The 23054-nt window shown below is 44.4% G+C and overlaps 1 protein-coding gene across 1 annotated transcript in view; it reads left to right on the top strand.

Moving 5' to 3' along the window:
* Positions 1-23054, top strand: part of PAX2 (paired box 2) — an 85053-nt gene that overhangs the window by 53539 nt on the left and 8460 nt on the right. The window contains exons 6-8 of the mRNA XM_067299973.1: positions 5405-5580; positions 7458-7584; positions 20441-20650. Of these exons, the coding sequence (XP_067156074.1) occupies positions 5405-5580; positions 7458-7584; positions 20441-20650 (513 nt within the window). The remainder of the gene's footprint in view (positions 1-5404; positions 5581-7457; positions 7585-20440; positions 20651-23054) is intronic.

Raw genomic sequence — 23054 nt, 5'->3', positions numbered from 1 at the left:
AGCGGGACAGGGCTGCTTTGGGTTAAGCACCTCTGAGGGGAACTGCGGGACACTGACAAAGCCAGGCTGCAGGAGAGGAGAGCCGCCTTGCTGGAGCGCTGGGAAGGTATTTCAGCAGCCGGCTCAGTATTGCTCCGTTAGACAGATGCATTTCCCTCGGAGGCTTTGACAATTAGATGGGTTCTGCTGTGTCACCTGGCTGGGAGTTCTCATGCCAGTCACATTCGCTTTTATTATGACTGTGATTTTTACTGGTAGTGCTACAAGCCTCCACTGAGATCAGGGCCCACAAGGCACCGGACAGACATGTCACTGGGGCAGTAATAGTCCCTGCCCCAAAGAGAGAACAGCGTCTGCTTGCTTCTGTGTCAGCTGTACAGGTGGTCTCATGACCTTCCTAAGCATTTCTGTGCCACAAAGGTGCTCCTATGTCAGCAATATTAAGAGCGCTTTTAAATTACTTGTTGAGACAAGTCGGTCCTACCCTGAGCAAGGGTGCTTTCTGTGTCACCTGTAGCTAGGGATGTGACTGTATTATTTGTTACAGTGTTTTGTGTTACTCGTACACAATGGTGTCTTTGTAGTGTCCAGACCTGGGAACGTCTCTTTATTTTGGAGCTATTTAATGGGCATACTCCCTATGTCAGATGCAGCTACAGTTGTTTCTGTGTCCTCTGGCAAAGCATTTCCTTGTTACCTGTCAGGATATTTCTATGACACCTGTAGTGCCTTTCTGTGCCTTGTATCGAAGGCTTCTGCCAAATGTTGGCTCTGTATGTTCTCTCAGCAGCCCCTGGGGAGGCAAGATGTTTCCTGTTACATGCGCAAGGCAGTCCTGACCACACTGACAGCAACTGTGTGCTCTTGTGAGGAACACAGTGACCGAGGCCATGGTTCGCCTCTCAAGCTGTTTGTTAAGCTCCTCCTGATTTAACAGAGAGGTGCTCCTGTGTCAGTCCCAGAGATTTCTGTGCCTCTAGAAAGGGAACTGGGAAAAGTGATGATACTTCCTAATGATAAAGCTAGTGCAGTTACCTGTGTGGCATTCCCCAATTCATCCTGCAGCTGAAGCCTTGCTTCACCTCAGTAACACCCCTTCCAAGAGTTTCTTTCTCTGCAAACCCCCCTCTGTGAAGCTTTTACTCCTAGCAGTGTCCTTCATCAATTGAACCTACTGCTGACCACCACAGTGCTACTCCTCACAGGATCTGCTATCCCTTCCCAACCCAGATCTTCCCTGCGAGTCCTCCCTTCACCCTCACCCGGAGCCCTTTGACAGACGCCATCTCTTCCTCAATGTCCTCGCTGTTCTTTATTGCCACCTTTGCTCCTAACCACACAATTGCCAGCTTCCATACTTTATTTGTGTATTGTGTATTACAACATTTGAGGTTTTCCCTGAAACACCAGCTCACAGAGTCATATGCTTAGATAAGAACTGCAACTTTGATCTAAAAGCATACACAAGTTTCTGTCCCTTAATAGTTTCAGGGGAAAAAAAATGAAAAAAACACCCTCTATAGGTTCTGACATCAGAAAACAAATACAGGGGATTTACATTCCTTTGGTTTTGAAGAAAATATACTGATCCATGACTGTGAATCTCTTAAGTGCTAGCAACACAAGATCTATAAATCTCTATCTTTCAGGATCATCTCTGCTTCTCATTTTCTCTGCTTCATCAGTAACCTGCCATATGCACAACTCATATTATAGCTGTGTGAAGTTTGGTATTGCTGTGCCCGGCCATTATTAAGTCCAATCCTACTACAAGACGTTTAGACAAGGTCCACCTCTAGATAGCCTACAGTCCTCTGTCAAAATTTTGTCTGTAGATTTTAAAGGTGGAGGTCAAGACTGGCCTTCACAGGCTGTGAGAGAGTATGCCCTCACATACCCAGAACTCCTGTCTGAGCTAAACACTTCCTTTCTCCTCACAGGTTTTCCACCTGTCCTTGCCTATTCTCTTGCTTTGATCATTTTGCTTCCTTATCTAACCCTGCTGCTTCCCTTTCTCCTCCCATCATCCTTTTCTTTCATTTCCCACCGGTTATACAAGGACCTTTCTTATCAGCTGGTCCTGAGTTTGGCAAATACACACAGGCACAGACACACACAGGCACAGACACACACACTCTCACACAAATAAATAAATAAATAAATAAATAAAAAGGTCAGTGAGCAGAGCAGCAATAACCCCTAAAACAGTACTATCAGAGGGACATGATTGATCAATTGAATTCCATAGTGGCTGAAAAATGTGGGATTAAGTAGTGTATTATACGCACAATGAGTTGAGGCATGATGTTCATTTCAAGTTCATTTCGCCAGCCCTCTGCCACCAGATCAGGCAATCAATAGGGGCAGCAGATATCATATATCACCTCTCTCCGTGCTAGGGAGAGAGCACCATAATCTCTCGCAAATTTAGAGTGACAGATTTGTCAAGATCTGAAGGGCCCCTGAATAAATGAAGGAAAAGAGACTCCTACAGCGACTTGGGGAAGCTGTGGTTTCAGCTCCTCCACACAAAGGCATGGGCCATGCACACATAGGAGACACGTGTGCTCAGGGCTCTACAGGCACATAGGAATTGTAAATACACGTGTGCACAAACCTGTACAAACAATCAGGACAACCTACAAAGGGTAAAATCTGTTTTAATGACAATCAATGGAAGTTTTACCTTTTACTTGAACACCCAACCACTTAAACTGAGCACTGTGCACACTGTAGGGCTGCTATCCTTGAAGAGCAAATATAATCTAAAACAGCCACCTCAGTCAAATGGCTGCTCAGGCATATATGGTGATGCAGAATCTAAAGCATACCAGAATAGTGATTGATTGCAAAAATACCGATGCATATTAACAAAACGGCGTGCACATTCATGCACACTGACTGACACGTGTGGAAAAAAATCCTCAAAGGCAAACAGCCTCACAAGATGCAGACAAATCAAGACAAGCTTCAATACAAATACACTTTTTTTTTTTTTCTGAGCCTGGACCCAGCAGTTCCCTGCAGAAAGCTGGCAGGGACCAGAGAGAAGTGACTACTGGAATTAGGAGCATGCGACTCAAGCTACTTTAGTCCTTCTGAAAGCCACCCCCTGGAGTAACAGCCCCGTCTATCTAAAACACTGAGTCTCCACTAACTAACACAGTGTGCAGTCCAGCAAGCCAAGTTCTTGCTTTATTTTTTCTTAGTCAAATCTGTCGTGAGCTCCAGCCTTCAGGAACTTCAGAATTTGCCCCTGTGAGAATAAGCCTGGAGAGAGCAAAACTGCCCAGGATCAGGGCCTGCAAACAGCCCCACTCTGGCTAGGGGTGGAAAAGAAAGAGCAAGAGAAAGGGAGAGGAAGAGAAGGGGCTGCTCGAGGGAAGGCTGCTGGCTGGGACAAATCAATATGTAATATTTTCTATGGTCTTGTGAGTGGTACTGTACTACGTTACTGTATATAATGTACTATTGATTATATCATATCGTATAATCACCTATAAACGGATATAGCTCATAGCCAGGAGGCAGCAGGCTCAGTTATTACTCTGGGCCACCAGTTGGACATTAAGTGTGCCAGAAAAACAGCCGGCATGGCACCATCCATGAGCTATAAAGCTAATGTGGCTGAGTGGCATGGTTCTGGCCTTTCCACAGTGACTGCCACTATGGTCTCACGGGAGCAGCGTCCTGCTGTGGGCACGCTCTCAGTCATGTGGAGGAGGGAAGAGGGCAATGCAGGTACCTCCTTGCCAGACAGCAAGTTTCTGAGCTTCACAGACAGGAAGCTGCTGGGAGAGGCTGAAGTCTGAGGAATAATAGTGAAAAAGCAGGAAGGCAACTGTAGTGTAAGAGGGAAAACCTGATCTTAGGTTAGACAGGGTTGTAAGACAGTCAGACCTTTGTCTGATGACAATAGTAGGTAGAGATTCAGCATGGAGGGCATGGAGATGCATCGGCATGCATGAGAGTATTATAACTGGTCTCACCAAAGTTAGACTGAGGGGTGACAGTGGAAAGATACTCAGCACAGTTGGAGAAGATTATAATGAGCAGACTTGCCTCAGATGAGATGAGGGATTATGACAAAGGAAGATTCACTTCAGCTGGGACAGGAGGTTATAACAGACAGACTGACCTTGGACGTGACAGATGCTAATAGCAGGAGACTCACTCACTTCAGATAAAAAGAGGTTATAACAGAGATAAATGCACCTCATTTGAGTTGGGGGATAACAGGAAAAAAAAACAGATGGGTGAAAAGATGGTTTATCACATAGGAAGATTCACTTTGGATGGGGCAAGATATTTATAATGGATTCACCTCACCTCAAAGGGGATGAGTGGGCTCTAACAGAGACGGACTTACCACATCAGACACGGGGTGGCATAACAGAGATAGAGACACCTGGAACGTGACAGGAGACACACTGCAGTGAGATCAGATTGTGTCAAAGGGTTGCTGCACGGACAGAGATGCGCTTCTGATGATGCTTACACCAGAAAAGGTTTTTTTCCTAGTTAAAACAAAGGATTACAAGGGAGGCTGATTCCCACTGAGTAGGACTAGGATTTGTGATACACTAATTCACTTTGGATAGGAAGGGGGATAGTCACAGACAATGATTCACCTCATTTTGGCGGGAGGTTTAAAACAGAGAGATATGGGTTGGGATAAATTAACAGCTACAAGTAGTGGAATGAGACAGAGATCCTAATAGAAACCAACATATGTTGGATAGGACAGAGGGCTCCAAAGAGACTTGTCTGTGGTGAAACAGAGTCAGAAACAGGATCGCCCATGATATCCAAGGGGGAGAAAGATTCATCTGGGATATGACAGGACATGATCGGGTGGGAAGGAAATTGTAATGGAGATATAACTTCCACTGTGACTGGGAAGCTAAAACAGGACTGACTCCCTCCCAAGCTGTATCAGAGCACTTTCTCCATTTCAGGCTTCTTCAGCCCTCTCCAGTACAGGTCCATCCTCAGCACTCTAGTTATTCTGTGAGCTACCTCTCTAGTAGCCTTCTACCGATGCTAATTGCTGTGCTTCGCTCCCATTTTATGCTCAGCAATGGAGATGTGGCAATTTTTAACCCTGAAAATCAGTGGAACCGAAACTCATCTCTGAGCTGAGCACCATTCTCCACAGCCTCAATCATGCTGGGCAGAAGAGTCCCCCAGAGCCAGTGGGAGCATCTCCAGCAGGCCAGCTGCCAGAGCCGACAGAAAGGGGCTTCCCTCAGGTCTCCCCAGACTCCCCTTCCTGCAGGAGGGGCACAGCTCCCTGGGCAGAGGTGGAGGGCTCCTTTCGTGACTGCTCTGTTCTTGCCCCCCATCAGTTGCTGTTCTGAGCCAGGGTGGTGCTAACTCCGTTTTCTCTGTCTGTGCCCTGCAGATGTATCCGAGGGCTCGGTTCCCAACGGAGATTCCCAGAGCAGCGTGGACAGTTTGCGGAAGCACCTTCGTGCCGACACTTTTACCCAGCAGCAGCTGGAAGCTTTAGATCGAGTTTTTGAGCGTCCTTCTTACCCTGACGTCTTTCAAACATCAGAGCACATCAAATCTGAGCAGGTGAGGGCCAGCCTGGCAATGCAGACCCACAGGAGCCCACAGGGTGATGGCAGGGAGATTCCCTCACTGGAATCACTCCTCCTCTCTTCATCCCTTGTTCTTGCGCTGACCTGCTGTTATACCTATATTGCATTCACATTTTACAGCACTTTCTAATTGTAACTGCATTGATGCATGTATATACAGAAGCTCGGTCTATCCTCATGACTTGCCATGTACGCTGTGCTCTTCCTAAATTCCCAGGTCAGCTTTTCTCTCTGCACAGACACCTACAAGTACATGTGCATGTTCCTTCTGTGGACATACTCGCACAAACACTACCATGCATGTTCACCGGCACACACCACTGCTGGGAAACTCGTGCACTTGCAGGCCACACCAGTGACCAGGGAGTCACAGGGCCTGGCTTTAAAGGACTTTCGAGTATTTTCCCTTGTGGCCCAAAGCTGAGACCTGACTCTGGTCTTCAACCTAGTTTTCTGCACTTCTGCAGCTCTGCCCCCCTTCCCTTTACTCCCCCACTTCCCCGGCCTTTTATCCCAAAAGCTGTTTGTCTTAATAAAATGAAAATCAAAAGTCTTTTTAAACCGCCCCAAGTCATAAACCAACAAAGGAAGAGAAGGAGAGGCTGGCTGTGGACTCCCTTCATCCCAGAGTCCCTGGGTTTATTACAATGAATAACCTTTATTTACTTTCATTAGACTATTAAGCACCAGCACAGTCATTTTTCCCCCTGAAACTCTGAGCAGGGCCCATAAAGCAAATCCGAAGCCTAATTGAGTTCATTTTAATTTCTCTCCGATCACAGCGAATTACTCTGGTGATAAATCAGGGGGCAGGCTCACCCCCAGTAGAAGGCCTAATTTGCAGCTAATTACAAAACTGATTTCTACAGGAAGATCAATACGAGAAGGAATTGGAAATGACTAGGCAGTCCTAGCCAAGCAGGGACAGGGGCGGGGAGGGGGCAGTGTGTGGGGAGCCTGCTGGAGGAGGGGGAGATGTGGGGAGGGGGTTGGGGAAGTGCATGGAAAAAAACAGAGCAGAAAGAGCAGAAAATCAGTTTTAATTTAACGTAATATTAATCAGAGCAACTTTTCCTGCTGTTTTGTAGCCTTCCCGGTTTCTCCAGCTCCCGCGTCTGGTCCGGAGGCTGCCACAATAAAAAGGCAATTATCAGAGCCTTTCGGACAGGACACCCTTTCAGATTCAATGGCTCTCCCCCTCCCACCCTTCTGTTAGCCATGTGGCTCCCCCCTCCCCAATTTCATACCCCAATGCACAGAGTGACAGAGGCGGGGGATGAGGCTTCTTTGTTTGTTTTTAAAGAGCTAGGACAGAGGTAGCAGGGAGGGGAGGGAGACCACTCAGCAGGAGGGAGACGACTCCGCAAAGCTGAGAGCCTGGCTACAACGCACCAGCGGTGACTGCCTACAGCCCAAGTGCCCCAAACACGTCATTGTGGTCTTCTGCCCCAACTGTCCTTGTGCCCAGGGCAAATATTTCCTCCCTCTGCTCAGCCAGAATGGGGGGAACGTGGATTTCCCCTTTCTTCTCCCCTGAGCTTGTGCATGCAGACAGCCCCTTTCTCACAGCACTGAATGAAGACTCAGTCATACTGCCAACAACAGGCCAGGTCCCGTGCTTGGTCTCACCCCTCTTTCCCTGCACAGCAACATGCAGGAGGGTGGAATAGCTCATCCTAGGAATCTCCCCACCCCAACCCTCTCACCACTTTATCTTCTCCATTTCCTCCTCCTCCTCCTCTTCCATCTGTGCAGGGGTTTGCATCTCTCCTCTTCCTCCCCCCCATCTGTACACTGTTCCCTTTCTCTCAGCGCATCAATAGCAAGCTGTCTTTCTCCTCTCTTCCCCAGGGTAATGAGTACTCCCTCCCAGCTCTGACCCCTGGTCTCGATGAAGTCAAATCAAGTCTATCCACCTCTGCTAACCCAGACCTGGGGACCAACGTGTCAGGACCCCAGACATACCCTGTGGTGACCGGTAAGCCGCCTGACCAAACAGCAGAACCAAGCTTTTTATTTATTTCCCTCATCACCATTAGCTTCTGCTTTTTCTGCTAATGCAAGATATCCCTCTGTGGCAAACATGGAAAGAGACAGAAAGACTGTGAAGGAAGTAAGGGATCAAGAGAAGCTTGAAATTCAGAGTGCTGGCAGTTTTGGGTACACCTAGAGGTGCCAGGGTATCACTCAAAGACAGGTAAACCCAGGCATGAACCAGGAATTTGTGTGCCCAGATGTGGCTTAGGGATGGATGTCGGTAGAGGACAGGTGTGTCCGAATGTACACTGTGATTTCTTCCTTTGTGTCTGAGAACACGAGGTTCATGGCTTAGCCATGATCCACACTTGGAGTTCTAGAGGAGAAATAATAATTTCAGTTTTATTCACCCTTGGAATTTGTAAGGGGCATTTGCAAGTTAAATACTGAAGTTTGCTGAACTGTGACTGCTAAACTCCCTCTTCCTTAAGCCCATGAGTCTCTAATAGCAGCTGGCAAAAGAAATTTGTTCACGGCCTCCCTCCTTCCCTTACTGTGGGTACATTAAACTCAGGTGTGACTGGGAAGCCAGAGTAGGAAATGAGACCAAGTGCCTGACAGCAGAGGAACCAGGATGCGCAGAAGTCAGAGGCAATTTCTGCAGCAGCTGCTCCATTGAAACTTCCTCTCTGCTGGTGGCACTTGCATGACCTGAATGGCACAGGATTTCCCTGGGGTCACAGGGCAAGCCATCCTGACACTGGTATGAGATTGCCTGGTCTGTGCATATCTAGAGCCATAAGGAGATATTCAGGTGCCACAGCCCCTTCTTCTAAGGCTTGTTTTAGTCACTACTGCTTCCTGCTCACACAGCTACCACAGATTTGAGAACTCCTTCTAGGTAGCTAAAGCAGCTGGCAAGGCTCAAGTGATTTGCCCCAGTTTGGTATAACCCCTTTACCCTACTGTTGCTGTAGCCCACTCTAGAAACCTCACAGTATAAGCTGAGAAATAACTCATGACAAAGAGGTGTATCTTGTTAGCAAAGGAAGGAGCTGCTGCTTCTTGGCCACAAAGCTGGCCTCTGACGGCACAGAATCAAGACCACTGAAGTTCGTATCTCTACTTTTTATTGAAAAAAACCCAGCCAGTAGCCCCTGGGGTCAAAGCAGCTGGTTGCTAAGATGCAGGCAGTTGTTGCTTGTTCAGCAAACACTGAGCAAAGGGATTTTGCTGCATGCAACATTTAGCTACCAGAAACTTTGGGACCAGGTGGGATTAGTAACAGCTACCCCAAATACAAAGGAGATCCAGTGCGGGATCTGCAGAATGTCATGGAGAACCATGAGGAGGTAAACTGTATGTTTAGAGAGTGCCTAGAAGGTGTAATATCCCCAGACTCTTCATGTTTTTCACTGTTATCAAGCTTGACCCCAGATCCTTGTAGCCAGACAGCTTCTTAGCCCACCAGAAAAATGGGTCACCTGTGGCAAAATTGTGTCACTTTTCTGCATATTCTCATATGCAAGACAAAATCCAGCTGGCATCCATCTACCATTTAGCAGACCTACATCTCTTACAGGAAATACTTCCCTGTCCAAGGAGGGCAAAGTCAGCAGAACAGCAGTACTGTTTTTCCTTCACAGAAGGCAGGTTCCCTTAGCTGGATCTAAAGGTGGGGTGCCTAAAGTTAGAGTTTAAATTCAAAGGGACCATTAAGATCATTCTGTTTTGTCCTGCCTAAGAGAAGATGGTACATTGCAGCCTGTTAACATCAGAGATGAATTCCCAAAGGCTGGAGATACTGCACAAGTTTTGGACATGACTACTCAAGGGTACAGGAGAAGACAGATTCGGTCTTACAGAAGAGGCTGTGGTCGGAGGCAGAAAATCCTCTCCATGTCTCCCCCACCCTGTACCATCCCCATCCCAGTCCCTGGATTACTCCCAGCTCAGCTTGGGAACATCCCCATCTGATCCATCTGGATCCAAGAGTGAGAAAAGTTCATTTCAGACCCAGCTTGACATTCCCAGGTGGCAACTTAGCACTAACATCTCAATCTGTATGCAACATTTCAATCAGCGCAGAGTAACAAAAGCAGAACTATTAGTGATAGGAGCTGTTCATTGGTGGTAATGATGGGGAAACTCAGAAACTGGAAATGAAAAGGGAAAAAAACCTCAACACCCTGAAAGGCATCAGGGGAAGAGGGCTGGAGGATTTTTCCTCTACACTTAGGCCAGGATCCAATGTTTGGATTAATGGTGCCATTACCCAAGAAAGGACTGCAGATAATGCTCATTCTTAAAATGGTTTTGCTGGCAATTAAATGGTCGCAGTTATTGATCTTCATTGATCTGATGTCCTTTATTTGCATAATCTATTAAAAATGAATGATTCATGATGTTTTTGCTATGGGGCTGGGCAGTGTTTTCAGGAATGACCAGAGCGGTGAGGAGCTCAGTGCTGCCTCCTGATGTCCCACTGGACAGAAACTAAGGAAGAGGCTGGGGGCATGTAGTGTACTGTGGTACCATGCAGCTCCCTCTCCCAAGATGGGATATTGGAGTAAGAGTCAGTATTGAATTGCTGGTTTTAAGTACTCAGCCTGACCCAGTGCATAGGCTAGTACCTTCTAGTATCTTAGAAAGCCTGGGTTCTAGTCCTGGGCCACATGTCCACTGACTGGAGCTGCTGTTGACTTTAAAGGAATTAGGGTTTCAGGCTTCATACCATAGCATTGGGTAAGTCACGTGACCTCTGTCTGAAATGGGATGATGCTAATAGTGCAACATTTCTAGCTCTTCAATTTTATGAAATTCAGAGATAGATGAAGGGAATTCTGCATCATCTATACCTAAATACCTCATTACATGCCAAGATTTTAGATAATTACCTATTGTTGATGTTTTGATCACTTTTGGAGGGGTGTTTTCTCAGAACTGTGTGACCTGAGAAAGCTTGCTGAGGCATCCAGCTAGTCGCAGGCCAGCAAGACTCTAAAGTCTTCATAAAGGACAAGAATCCCAAGGCTTTGTTTTGGGAAGAGCTAGTGATATCTTTTTCTGTCTGGGAAGTCTGAGTTGGGAAGACTTTTTTGTAAACTGAAACTAAATCTTACATCCTGAAGTAACTATACACAGACTTTGTACCCTGCATGGGTAGATTTGTTTGAGATATCACCTGGCTCTACAGAGTGTCCTGGGACAAGAGCAAAGAGGCATTTTGGAGATGACATTATGGCAGCCAAACAGGGAGCCATCTTCCCTGACCATCTATTCAATGACACTCTCTAGCACCACAGTTACATACAGCACAGCCTTGCCTGGTACTGCCAATATCAAACACTGTCTTTCAGATAATTACTCTTTCTAATGGATCTTAGATGATCCATTTACTACATTCATCTCCTGAAGCAATGTCTCACCACATTTGTTTACCATGGAGCAGACAGGTCACCCTTATTTATCCCCATTAAGCATCTGCAAGGCATTTCCACAACTGAGCTGACACTTAGAGGCTAGCAGGGCACTGGGCTAGGAAACTTGCTCCCGCTGTCTTTCACATAGAACAGAAAATGTAAAAGTTTGCCTGCAACTTTCTTGTGAAGCACCAGAGAGAGAACACTCGTAAGAGCTGCCTGACAACACCGCCTCATCCTTTCCTTCACACACAGGGCAATGGGCCAGCTCCATCCTGCCTGGATGTCGCATGCCCATGATATCTAGCTTGACATAGATCCCTGACAGTCTTGGATAGTATCTTTGGATACCAATAAGGATTTTCAGAAGCAAAGACCAAGCTTGAACATGCCAGGATAAGGCAAGCATGTATAGCTGAACATCAAGACAAGAAGCCGGTTGTTCAGAGATGTTCTACTTCCATCACTTCTATTGAAGGCAAACAGATCAGGCAGATGAGTATAACAGCAAATTAAATCCAGAAAACCTCAACAGCTTTTTTTTATTCAGTATTTTCAATAGGTCTTTGATTTCGGAAAGTACTCAATAGCTGACACCCCAAAGGTGAGTGGAGCAGGCCCTCAAGTTTTTGGCACTAGCAACAGCAGTACTTTAAAAACACAAGGATGCTTACAGAAACCTTGAATCCTTCCAGAACAAAAGCTAAGATCCCTCTTTAACTGCCAGTAGAAGTCACATCTTTTGGAACAGGCATGTGTGAGAGAAGTGAGGTGGCTTCAAACCAAGTTTTGAGTTCTGGGGACTTATATTAATAGTTTGGGGATGGAGTCCCCTCCAACTCAAATAGCCAGCCCGGCAGCTATCCAACAGAAAGGCAGCACAATGGGAAATAGAACACAATAGGCTTTCATATATGGCTTGCTTATTAACAGACTATTATAGAGGAGGATTTACCTACTTGATGGTCCTTAAGACTATAGGAAAGGTAAAGAAAAATTCAATCCCAGCAGTTTTAACTAAATAGACCTTGTTTGCCAGCCCACCACAAACAATAAGATCTACAAAGATCTAAAAAAAAAAAAAAACAAGCTCAAGGAAAAAGGAGCAAACAAGCATTTTCCCAACTTCCAACACTGACTGAAATGGCAGTATACGTGCCCTTTCTTTCTTTTAGGTTTCTAAGTTCTTCAGTGCTCCGGTTAGTTAACAGGAGCAGGCAACTCTTTAAGTCATCACCACCCACCAACCAGCTACCAGGTTCTTTATAGAAAATGTTTCCTTTTGTCTGAGAAAACAATTCTTCCCTACAGGAACAAATATCATCCAGAGTGAGAAATCCTGACAGCCAGTTCATGATGTGTCAAACAAAGGCACCAAAAAAGTATGAACTTCACAGATCTCAGTTTCCTCCAGACCTTGTCTCTCTGGCATAGGGTCAGATTTTTTTCAGTTTAAAACATTTTTTAAAATTGAGCTAATATTTTCCTTTTCAAAATGAACTTATGCAAAATTAAATCATAATTACTGATATTAAGGCCAATATTTGCTATGTCTGAAAGACCCTTAAATTATATAAAAGTAATATTTAAACAGCATCCGATTTCTGTTGAAGTTTTAAAGAAAGCTGTGATGCTAAGCATGGAAAAATCACTGGCTGGACACCTGGATCAAAAGTTTGTTGAAATGAAACAACCTTTTGAAAACTTCAGCCTCCTGCAAGGTGAAAAGATAATATTTCCTTCGTTTCAGCTTAGTGAGTGAACTGAAAAGAATTTTGTTTAGTTCAATAACTAGGTCATTCAAAACTAAGAAGCAAACTAGGATTTGAAAAAGCAGGAACATTTGTTTTCCTCTGTCAGTGAGTGAATTAAGCTTGGTGTGAAAGGATGAGATCTATTAGTTCTAAAATCAGGTTCTAAAATCAGTTCAATTTCCTACTTTTGTGTGTATATATATATATATATATCCTTTATATCCTTTCCTTCATTTAATAAGTTGTTTTTAATGCACATCCTTTTTGGAGAAGCTTGCTTTTTTGATTCCAGTATATTCAGGAAGTCAGGGTACTTGTGGTCATTTTATTTAATTAGTATGAATAAATTACAATTGCTGTTTTTAATTGAATTTTAATTTCCATCCATATATAACTTGACACAAATCACAAGTAAAAAGTTAATAATCTAATAAAACAATAATACGGACTCATCATTCACCATTTTCCCCCAATAATATGTAAAGACAAATTATGTTAAACAATATAATTGCTTAAATAAATGTGCACAGATGTAATTCATCTGCTTAGCAAAAAAAGAAATACCATGTTTAGTGTAAATGTTGTATTTGTCAAAATATGTCATTGTTACCGCCCATAAAAATCAACCTTTTAGAAAACATCTACACAGTGCAAATGTAAAACAAGATGCTTCATCCAACCTGCTGTTTTAAATCATGATTAAAACTGACCATTAGAATCAGTTGTATTTATATCATTACGCTGAGAGGGGGAGCAGTTCCTTCCCCTTTTCCTTGTTCAGACTGGTGAAAATTTCCTCTCTTGCTCCAGTCTACTTTAGCCTCTGACACCAGTGAAAAATTCTGGTCAGGGCTTGAGTGAGCTGACTTAAGAATACTTCTTTAACAAACTGCGAGGAGCCAAGAACTGGCTTTAGTGATGGCAAGTCCTACAGGCAGATACAAAGCAGCAGTCTGCTACAGTCATCATGGCTGGAAACGTCAGCCATCAGGCAGCCTGTTGCACATGTCTCTGGATGCCCAAATGCCCTGGCTGTGGAATATGATAAACAGTCACACGGCTGCTACAAGTCTGTTAGGATCCTGCCTCATCAGAAGGAAGGAGATAACTTTTGTGGAGTCAGTCAGCAATGTTGAAATATGTCAGATTAAGTGCATAGAACTGCTCCAAATAAAAGGCTGAAGAGCTGCACTCAAAGTTCCAAATTCTGGTCTGAAATAAGTGCTCACTTTTGCAAAGGGGCTGTAAGCTCTCTGCTACTTAAGAACAGCAAAAGTAGATTTCCACAGGACCTCTAAATTTCATCAAGAGCTTCCCATCCCCAAGGAGAGATAATATCTTCTTATCTTGCCAGGGAAGCTGGAAAGGCAAAAGGCGTTACTACTCTTCCCCAAGAACAAATGGCCGGGGGTGATAAACGGTCAGACGAATGATCCCTGGAACCGACAGAAATAGCAGGGAGAAGGAAGGACTCACGCAAACTATTTCCATGCTTCCAAAGGAAGATTCATTAACAATAATTTTATGATGCGAAGAAGAACGTTCGTAGGCTTGAAAGGTATATTGCAGCAAGGAACCCAGAAACGGATGAAATCCATTTCTGAAAGAATTCATGCCTTCCTTAAATTAGCATTTAAGTGAACTGGCTCATGGCAATAGCAGCGAATTGACATTCCCAGCCATATTTCCCTCAGCAAGGGGGCAGCATTGCAGGCTGCCACACTCTACACTGCCAAAAGGGACTTTTTTTAGTGACTAGAATTAGGTGGTCTTCCTAACAATCAGATTTTAGCTTTTCTTTCGAGGCTGAATGAAGGATCCAATAAGATGGCTATGATGAAAATATCTGTGATGTAGTATTTATGCACTGACAGCAAAGACTGTGCTTTACAGCTGAGTTAAGCAACACCTGTCAGCAGATGTTAATAACTTTTGATCTCCATCAACTGTATTGGATTTAAGCAGGTCAGATGCTTGTACAATTGACATTGCCCACTACTGTCTTTCAGAGAAATGGAGAGCTTATGGCAATCTTTGGCCCTTCTCTGTTGGTGTAGCATTGTTGTGCACTACCCAGGAGGGTTTGCCCTGTCTTACGCTCAGTGGAGTATCTTTGTGACGAAAACCTTGGAGAGATCAGTAATGCGGACTGTGTGGAACTGGCAGGTGTTCTGTTCTAATTCCATTTCCCAATATATATTTCAAAGGCATCTTCTTTAAGTGGTAACATTCAAGTCGAATCCACCAAGGAATTTAATCTCATGCTTCACTTTAAGGCAGGGAGTCATCTGTAAATGCAGCACCCTCAGGGGCTGGGACTCAAGAAAGGGGACAGCAGAATGAAATCCACTGAACTTGTCTGTTTGCCAAATATACTGGCACATCATTTTGTCCCCCTCCCCCCCCATTTTAAAGCATATTTTCCTTCATCAGCTCCATCTGCAAATAAATGTGCTCAGAGCCACGTAAAGTTGACTTTCAGTGGAGTTCTCAAGTGATTAACAATCACTTGCATTAGGAATATTAAGAATATTCACCTGGCTTTAAAAAGTAAGTTCAGATCACAGATCTACTGGAAGCCCCATGTCTTACTGGGAATGAGGAATATAAAACCTCAGTTTTACTCTAAAGTAACATACAGACTTAGCAGGTCAGTTTACTTGGAGAGAAGCAGTTAATTAGATTATACAAAATCTAGATTTATAAGATTCAGTTTTATAAATAATGTGGTGAATGGTTTTCAGAACTTGACATAAATATCTATGAGGTCCCAACAACTTTGATGTCCAGGGGGAAAGCAACTTGAGGCTGTTTCTTTAAACATGTATTTCAACAATCCACAAGTTCAGTGTTGAGCTAAGAACATGGATCTGTGCAAAACAGAAAATAAACCTGAACATTCAGGGCTCCTTCTCAAGTCAGCAGAAAATGCAAGGAGAAGGCAAGAAAGGTATAAACAGAAGTAGATCAGTCTTTACATACTTTTCAGTTGCTCTATCAAAGGACTGTTACTAATGCAGAGTATTAAAAAAAAAAACTCCTCAGGATGATTTATATCTTGAGTGCAACTTGCATAATGTTCTGGCAGAAGAAAAGCTAGGAAATTAAAAAAAGAAAGAAAAACTGGTTCTTCTCACATGACAGAGAGGAAAAGTGAAAGATATGATGTGTCAGGCCACTCTGGTCTTCTGCGTGACTTCTGGAATTTCTAAGGCACAATTCTCACATGGCAGAAAGTGAGATGGCTCCGCTGGCTGTAGTGTAAATCTATCAGTTTATGATTGCTGAGGACTCAGTCCCACTCTGTTTTCCATAATGAAATCTTTCTAAGAATGAGATTATTAGCATGGGAAGAATATAAATAGAGAAAAAGATGTTCCAGTGGCTAGGGGATAAGCATAGAATTCAAGACGCCTAGGATAAAATTCAGCTTTGACACAGACTTCCTGCATGAACTTGGGTACATCCCTTATCTTCTCTGTTCTCAGTTCCTTATAGATAAAACAGCGATCCCTACAGGGATGCTGTAAGCATATGTGCTCTAAAGACTATGAGGCATTGAGATCATATAAGTATTTTATAAAGACCCCAGGAAAAGGTGAAGGACACTAGCTGTTGTCAAAATTGTAAGCAGTGTTGCATTAGGTGGCTGTGCACAAGCCAACCCTTAAGCAGGGATGTGCCATCTTGACATTGTTTGTTTACTGAAAAGGAGCAGTGAATGCAACTAGCTTGTCCTCCAGGAAACCAGCGACGAAAAACAAGCAGCTTATCTAGTCCTGCGAACCCCCCTGCTTCCCTTCCCAACAGCAGCAGAGAGCGCGATAAAAGCTGAGATGAGTCTCTGTAGGAACCCAAAGCTGTGAATCTTCCTCTCACCCTGTCTGGCCAAAATCCCTTCATTTGCGGGGGGAATTTAGGCCAGAGATCACCAGTTCTAGCTCTCCGCCACAATAACAGAGGAGAGAGTTAGAAAAGAAGAAAAACAGCCATAATTCAGCAAGTACAGTCAGAAAGAGAGGAGCTGAAGGTGCAGAAAATATTTAGTCCTCTGCTACATTTGCAGCTTTATCCCACCCTGCTGATTCTTCCAAATTTCCCCCACCATGACATTGGCTGATATTTTGGGTTGCTTATAACCAAGGATACCATGTGTCATTTAGAAGAAAGCAGCTTGGGTTTGGAAGAGCTTTCTGCTTCTTTGGAAGGGGGTTGCAAACTCATTCCATTCCTGACTCAATTACGGGGCAATTTCCATGCCAATAGACATTGATCGATACCTCCGGGCTTCCCTAATGCTGTCTTACTGAGGGACACCCCTCCCACTGAGATGCGCCAGCATGGCAATGCTCCATAGCTTGCTGACTTGATGGCACTAGCAGGACCTGGGATAGAAAGGGGCAAGTATGGGACTCCTCTTGCTGTCCTTCATCACAAATACAAAAGAATTAGAGAATGGAGAAAATGAGAAGTGAAAACAAAAAAGGTGCAGCCAAAGTTTGAAGTGGTTAAAATGAAAAATGGGCCTGCGCCATTCATAGGTGGATAGAGAGATCAATCAATTGATCCCATCTACACTGGCACACTTTGGAGCTATAATTCACTGCTGGGGCAATTATTCCAGCACAGAAGTGGCAGGAGTTGTATTGGAGACAGAATTCAGGTGCTTTTAGTCAGTGGAGAGCTAGATAACACAGGAGTAAAAGCGTGTAAATGCCATCCACCAGTGAAGATGCAAGGGGTATAAGTTATGCCTATGCAGTTGCAGAGTGCAGACTGATAGACAGACTGATAGATAAATAAACAGACACATCAGAGTCTGAATTTTGGTTGTGCAATCATTTGCTCTCTGACCTTATCCTCTCCCCCTCTCCGCTATTCTTAGAGAGTGCAGTGTTTAGCATTATTGTATCCCTGTCTCTTTGCTATGTTACTGTTGACTTCTTTATCCCCCCTGCACTGAGTAAGTGCTGCTGCCTCTGGAAGGTGTGAGGAATTTTTCTTCATAAGCCTTGATGTGTTCAAGAAAGGGCTGGGCTCATCTCTGCTGTGAGTCTGACAGGGGCTTTAACAGCCTCAGAAGGCTGGGACAAATAGCTTCTGGTCCCTTAACCCTTCTCAGCTTTGCAAGGCAAGGCCTGGCACTGTTCTTCCCATCGCAAGGGCTTTAGACAGTCTTTCAGGCTGCAATCCTCTCTGTGGTGGCTGGGCAGAGAGGAAATCCAGGGGCTGGATCAGATTGGCCTAATGCTACAGCAGCTTAAGCAGTCTGTTTTACCAGAGATTATGGTTTCACTTACACAGAGCGCCTGAAAAATGCTGCGGTTTAGAAAGGATTATAGCTGAAAATTCCATGCTTTAAAAGAGAAATAAAGCAGGGGAGGGACTAGGAAACCGAATGTGCCTGGGGGCTGTGCAAACAGGATTAACCTCTGCCCATAGCACCTCTTGCTTCTGCCCACCCACGTTTCCTGAGTCCATCTTCTTCTCTGCCCTTTCTTCCCCAGGGGCTCCCCACACCTGCCCTAGGACTCCTCTCTTGTGTAGTAGGCAGGTCTGAAAAAGGAACCTGGAAAATACCCAGGACCAAAGTCTCCCCACTTTGCTTAGGTATGACTGTCAAATGGCTTCCTTGAATAATATCATTCCACCTTTAGCCCTGAAAAACATGGAAGCTTTTGGCCCTCTGTCTGCAGATAGATCTGTAAAACCATTAATCCAAAGTATCTGCATTATTTAGAATTTACACTGTTTGGATAAAAGTTTCAGTACTGCCAAACAGTTGGTGACTGCCTGTATGTCCTGAAGGTAAATCTGTGCACCCCTTACCACCTGATGGCAGAGGAGCCAGGAGAAAAAGAGCTTTGGGGGTTTTCCATCTACAGAGACTGGGCAATGAGATGTAAAGAGTCACTTGTAGGATTGCAGGATAGTATACAGTAGTGTAAAGTAGAATCTGGATGCTAGTGTGCTGCTTACTCTGATGACTCTAATGAACTGTACACTCCAGCTTCTATTCACCATATCCCCCACAAAAGGTCCTTGCTAAACAGAGCTTCCTATAGCAAAATAGGAGAAGAAATGTCAGTCCTTACTTAGCACACTACAGGCTTCACATAAGTAACCTCACGGAAGAGGAACTGTAATCTATTGGCCAGAACTGATCTTTCCCAATGGTCTGAACGATAAACACACATTTTTGCTGAAAAGGAGTCTCAGTGATCAGAGACCTTTGCTGGTCATCCAGGTTAGAGAAACTTGGAGGAGAACACAGATGGCAAACTATCATTTTTGCCAGGTAGCAAACCTTTAAGAGACAAATGCCTCAAGACAAACAGCATCTGCAGGCAGAAACTGCCCAGCCCTTTATTGTCTAGGTGAACACTGCGCCTTACAATAATGTGCCCAGACTTAATTAAGCCAGTTCTACGTTAATGAAGCCAGATCTACGACCTAATTATATGTCACATTTATATTTCTCTTTATAAATCAAAACCACCAAAGCTAACTTATCTCATATGCCATTGGTAACACTTGCCATCATCGCAGACAAATGGATTTCATTTATTGGCTTTACTTTGTTTACCTGAGGGTGGATGGTTTGCTAGATGATTTGGATAGGATCTGATCACATCATCCATACTTCTCTTTCAGGTGTTCAAATACAGGACTCTATTACTGCTGACCCAACAACAGTGGGTGCGCTGGTGTATCCATGCTTTAGGTCACTGAGTTCTACAATTCCCACACCTCTTAAGTGGGAGCCAAGCTAGGAGCAGTTTAAAAGCTGTATCTACTGTGCCTATGCAAATTTTCACATCAGAAATGGAGGCCCAGTGAAAACAACAATTAAAATAAGACCTTCTGTAAAGTCCCTCACATCCCTCCCCCTTCTATCTCTCCATCAAGGTATCTGTCTGGCAACCCTGTACTTTAGGAACTACCAAAGTCAGTATTGAGTGCTTTTATGATCAAAGCTCCTAACTGTGCCAGTGTAAACAAGATCAATTGATTGACCTATCTATCCACCTATGAATGGCACAGTCCCGTTTTTCATTTTAACCTGCACCTTTTTCGTCAAAGCGTTTATGGAACTTGGCTTTGCAGGCTTTGGCCATTACACTGAGCATCCTATTTAACAGATGCTCATAACCATGCTGCTCTCCTAGGGATGGTTACCTTGGGTTTGAAGAAACAAAGTGGTGAATTTCCTGGGCCAAACTGTGTCAGTGTCACATCTCCATACCCGCCAGGCCAGCAAGAGAAGGGAGCAGGAAAGGGAGCACAGAAGCTTCAGAGCATTCTTCTCCTTTCCTCAACCCTATGCTTCTTCCTGTCCTTCCCCTCTTGCATGCTTCCTCCCTCACTTCTCCGTTCCTGCATCCCATTCCTCCCATCCGCCACTGCACTCCATTCTTACACCCTGCTGCCCCTGCAGAGGCATCACTGCAGTTTGAGCCTAGCCCCCGGGTGTGTTTACTGCTGTTGTCTCAGCACTGGCTCCTCTGATCTACCCCTAACCTTTTTAGTTTTATTTCCATTTTTAAATTAATTTCCCTGTAGATTTTAACCACTCCATTTTCATTTACCCATTTTGTTCTTCCTCTCCTCCCTTCCCCACCCTCCTCTTCCTCCCCCTGTTCCCTTTGTCTGTCTGTGTCCATCCCTTACCCTACCACAGAAAACCTCTCCTCTCCCCTCAGTATAAAGCAAGAGCCTCATGGAGCCTCTCTCACCCCTTTCACCCCCACCACGCCGGCCGGCTCTGGGCAGGCTGACCTTCAGCCCTTCCACATGACCCTTTCAGACGATGCGTCCACGCCTTGCTACAGTGCCTTCCTTCATCATGGTGCCCACTTTGGGCAGTCCAGCAGCCAGCCTCTGATAGCAGGTAACCGGCCTTGGCCACAAACTCAGTGGGGATGCTGCAGGAAGGGGTTCAGTTTCGTCGGATGGGGAGACCAGAAAATGCTGCAAGCTCTTTGAGTGCAAGTGTGAATCACAGCAACGTTTTTCCAATTCTGTGTACGCAGCATGTGTTCTCAGCTCCATGGAGAGTCACAAAAAGATTTCATGCCTGTCCTTCATTTTTGTAGAATAAAATGGGAAAAGAAGCTGTAACTACATAGAAGTAGCTGGTGTCCCCATTGGATGGGTTTGGGGCTCAGTATGGAACCATTTATATAGCAAAATCCTGTGTTACCTAAAGAGGATTCATAATGCCCTATGTACTATATGCATAGCCAGAGTACTGTGTGTTAGTCTATGGTAGATGATTGCAGCTTGAATAACCTAGCCAGCTCTAGGACTGTCAGCAGGGTAGTTCAGCATGGATTGTAAAAACTACTAAGAAGTTGGATAAATACATAAGCAGTCAGTGAGCATTGCCACAGCTACACTGTGAGCAGTGCTTGTGTCAGCTAGTTTGGGAGGGTGAGCGGGTGCCTTCGCAGAGCAGACAGAGCAGCCAAGAAGCAAGGCATCATGTCTGAGTTCCACGACCAGGAAGGGTAGGTCAGAGACCGTAAAGTTTTATAGCCAAAGGAACACGACTAAGGCAGGTGGCCTTCAAATAAAGAATAGAAGTGAAGAAAGTAGCTTGCAGAAGATGACAGCAGCAGGGGGGAGTAGGGGGCAGAGAGGAAGAAATTTAAGGTAGGTGCTAGGGGAAACTCTTGTGGAAGATGACTGAAGCATCATGTTGCAGAAGCTGAGGGGTGGCTTGGATGAAATACTGAGAAACATCTTAGTGTTCAGAGACCCAGACTTGGCGACCACCGAGGCTGCTGTTACCCCATTGTCAAAGAACATCGTTTGGGCTTTTTCAACAGACAAGTTGTTCAGAGTGCAGATTACAGTTCCTGATGCACAAGAAACAAATCTTACCTCTGTCTCCTCCATGTTCCTACATTATTTTTCTCTTTTGACCTAACATTCTCCCTTTGTCTTGTCGGGTGAGACTTGCATTTCTAAACCTCCTCCCTGTAGGAAAGCAGCAAGCAAACAGCAGAGAAGACTTTTGTGCTCATAACACTGTCTTGGTCCAAATCTTGGCACAGCCAGTAAGAACCCCTAAGCTCTGGGCATTGGCATTTTCCAAGCCAAGGATTCCCTGACAGAGTTTCTCCAACAATACAGTACTACAGGGATGCAGATACATAGGACCATCCTCTAACCTAGAAGACACTGTGTTTCAGGAGATGCAGTTGCCTTAGTACATTTTTGGAGAATTAGACACAGGAGAAAGTGTTCAAAAGCACAAAGAACAGTGATAAAGGCACTATGTTTATCACTCAAAAGGCTCTTGGAGAAGGTAGAGTGGCTGGAGTTGGAAGCATGTTATCAACAGGACAGATGCTAGTTTTATCATAATCCTGGAGTACCAGAATTTAATAATCCTGTTTACCTATTGACAGAGAGAGGACATAATGGAAGGGGGCTGGTTGTGCGTAGCAGCATTTTAAGAGTCTCTCTGTGGGACTCTTTTTCGTGTTGCTGATACTCTACTGGTTTGTTATTTTCTTTTTCATGATTTTGGATTTGACAGATGACCACTTCCCAAAGAAATATCCATACTGAGTTTCGAGTATCAGCCTCTGCGCGCTCATGTCTCAATAAAAACATAGGGGCGTACGTGCCTAAATCAAGTAGGAGAGCGTGTGTGTATGTGTTCCCACTTGAATGGAAGTGTCAGAATGAATTAATTTTGCCTGCTGCTACATAATGTTCTCTCTAACTTTTCAGTGACACTGTTTTCTCACTCATCACCTACTGTTATGTCTCAGACTAGTCAATCTAGGAAACCAAGGGGACAAGTTTTTTAAACATGAAACTTTCTTCCCTCAAAAGAACGTGGAAAAAAAAGAACCACATCTAGTAAGTGTTAGTCATACTGCTTAATACACAACTACAAATCACTAAAGCAATGATGGTGATAAAAGAATAGAAGAGTGTAGAATATAATTCCCTGGGGCATTGTATACTTATTCTATCAATACCAGGGAGTGGCTAGAAAATGGCTCAGTCGCTGTCTAGTAGTTCAGTGCACATTATCTAAGGTGAGGTGAGTTAGGAATGTCTGCCATGGTTCAGGAACCTCTTCAGGGACAAAAAAAGAACTTGTTTTTCTTTTTTATTGAGCAAATCACTTCAGCAATCTTTAGTCAAAATGTATGAAAGCAATGACACTGGCTTAGCCCACCCCATCCTAGAGAAACCCCCTCTTTTGGGAGTTAGGATTAATTCTCCATGTTGATTCAGTTTTTGCTCTGTTGTGCAACTTTTATTTATTCCTA

The sequence above is a fragment of the Apteryx mantelli genome, chromosome 7, assembly GCF_036417845.1.
Source record: "Apteryx mantelli isolate bAptMan1 chromosome 7, bAptMan1.hap1, whole genome shotgun sequence".
Taxonomy (NCBI): Eukaryota; Metazoa; Chordata; class Aves; order Apterygiformes; family Apterygidae; genus Apteryx; species Apteryx mantelli.
This window is presented reverse-complemented; position numbering and strand designations above follow the sequence as displayed.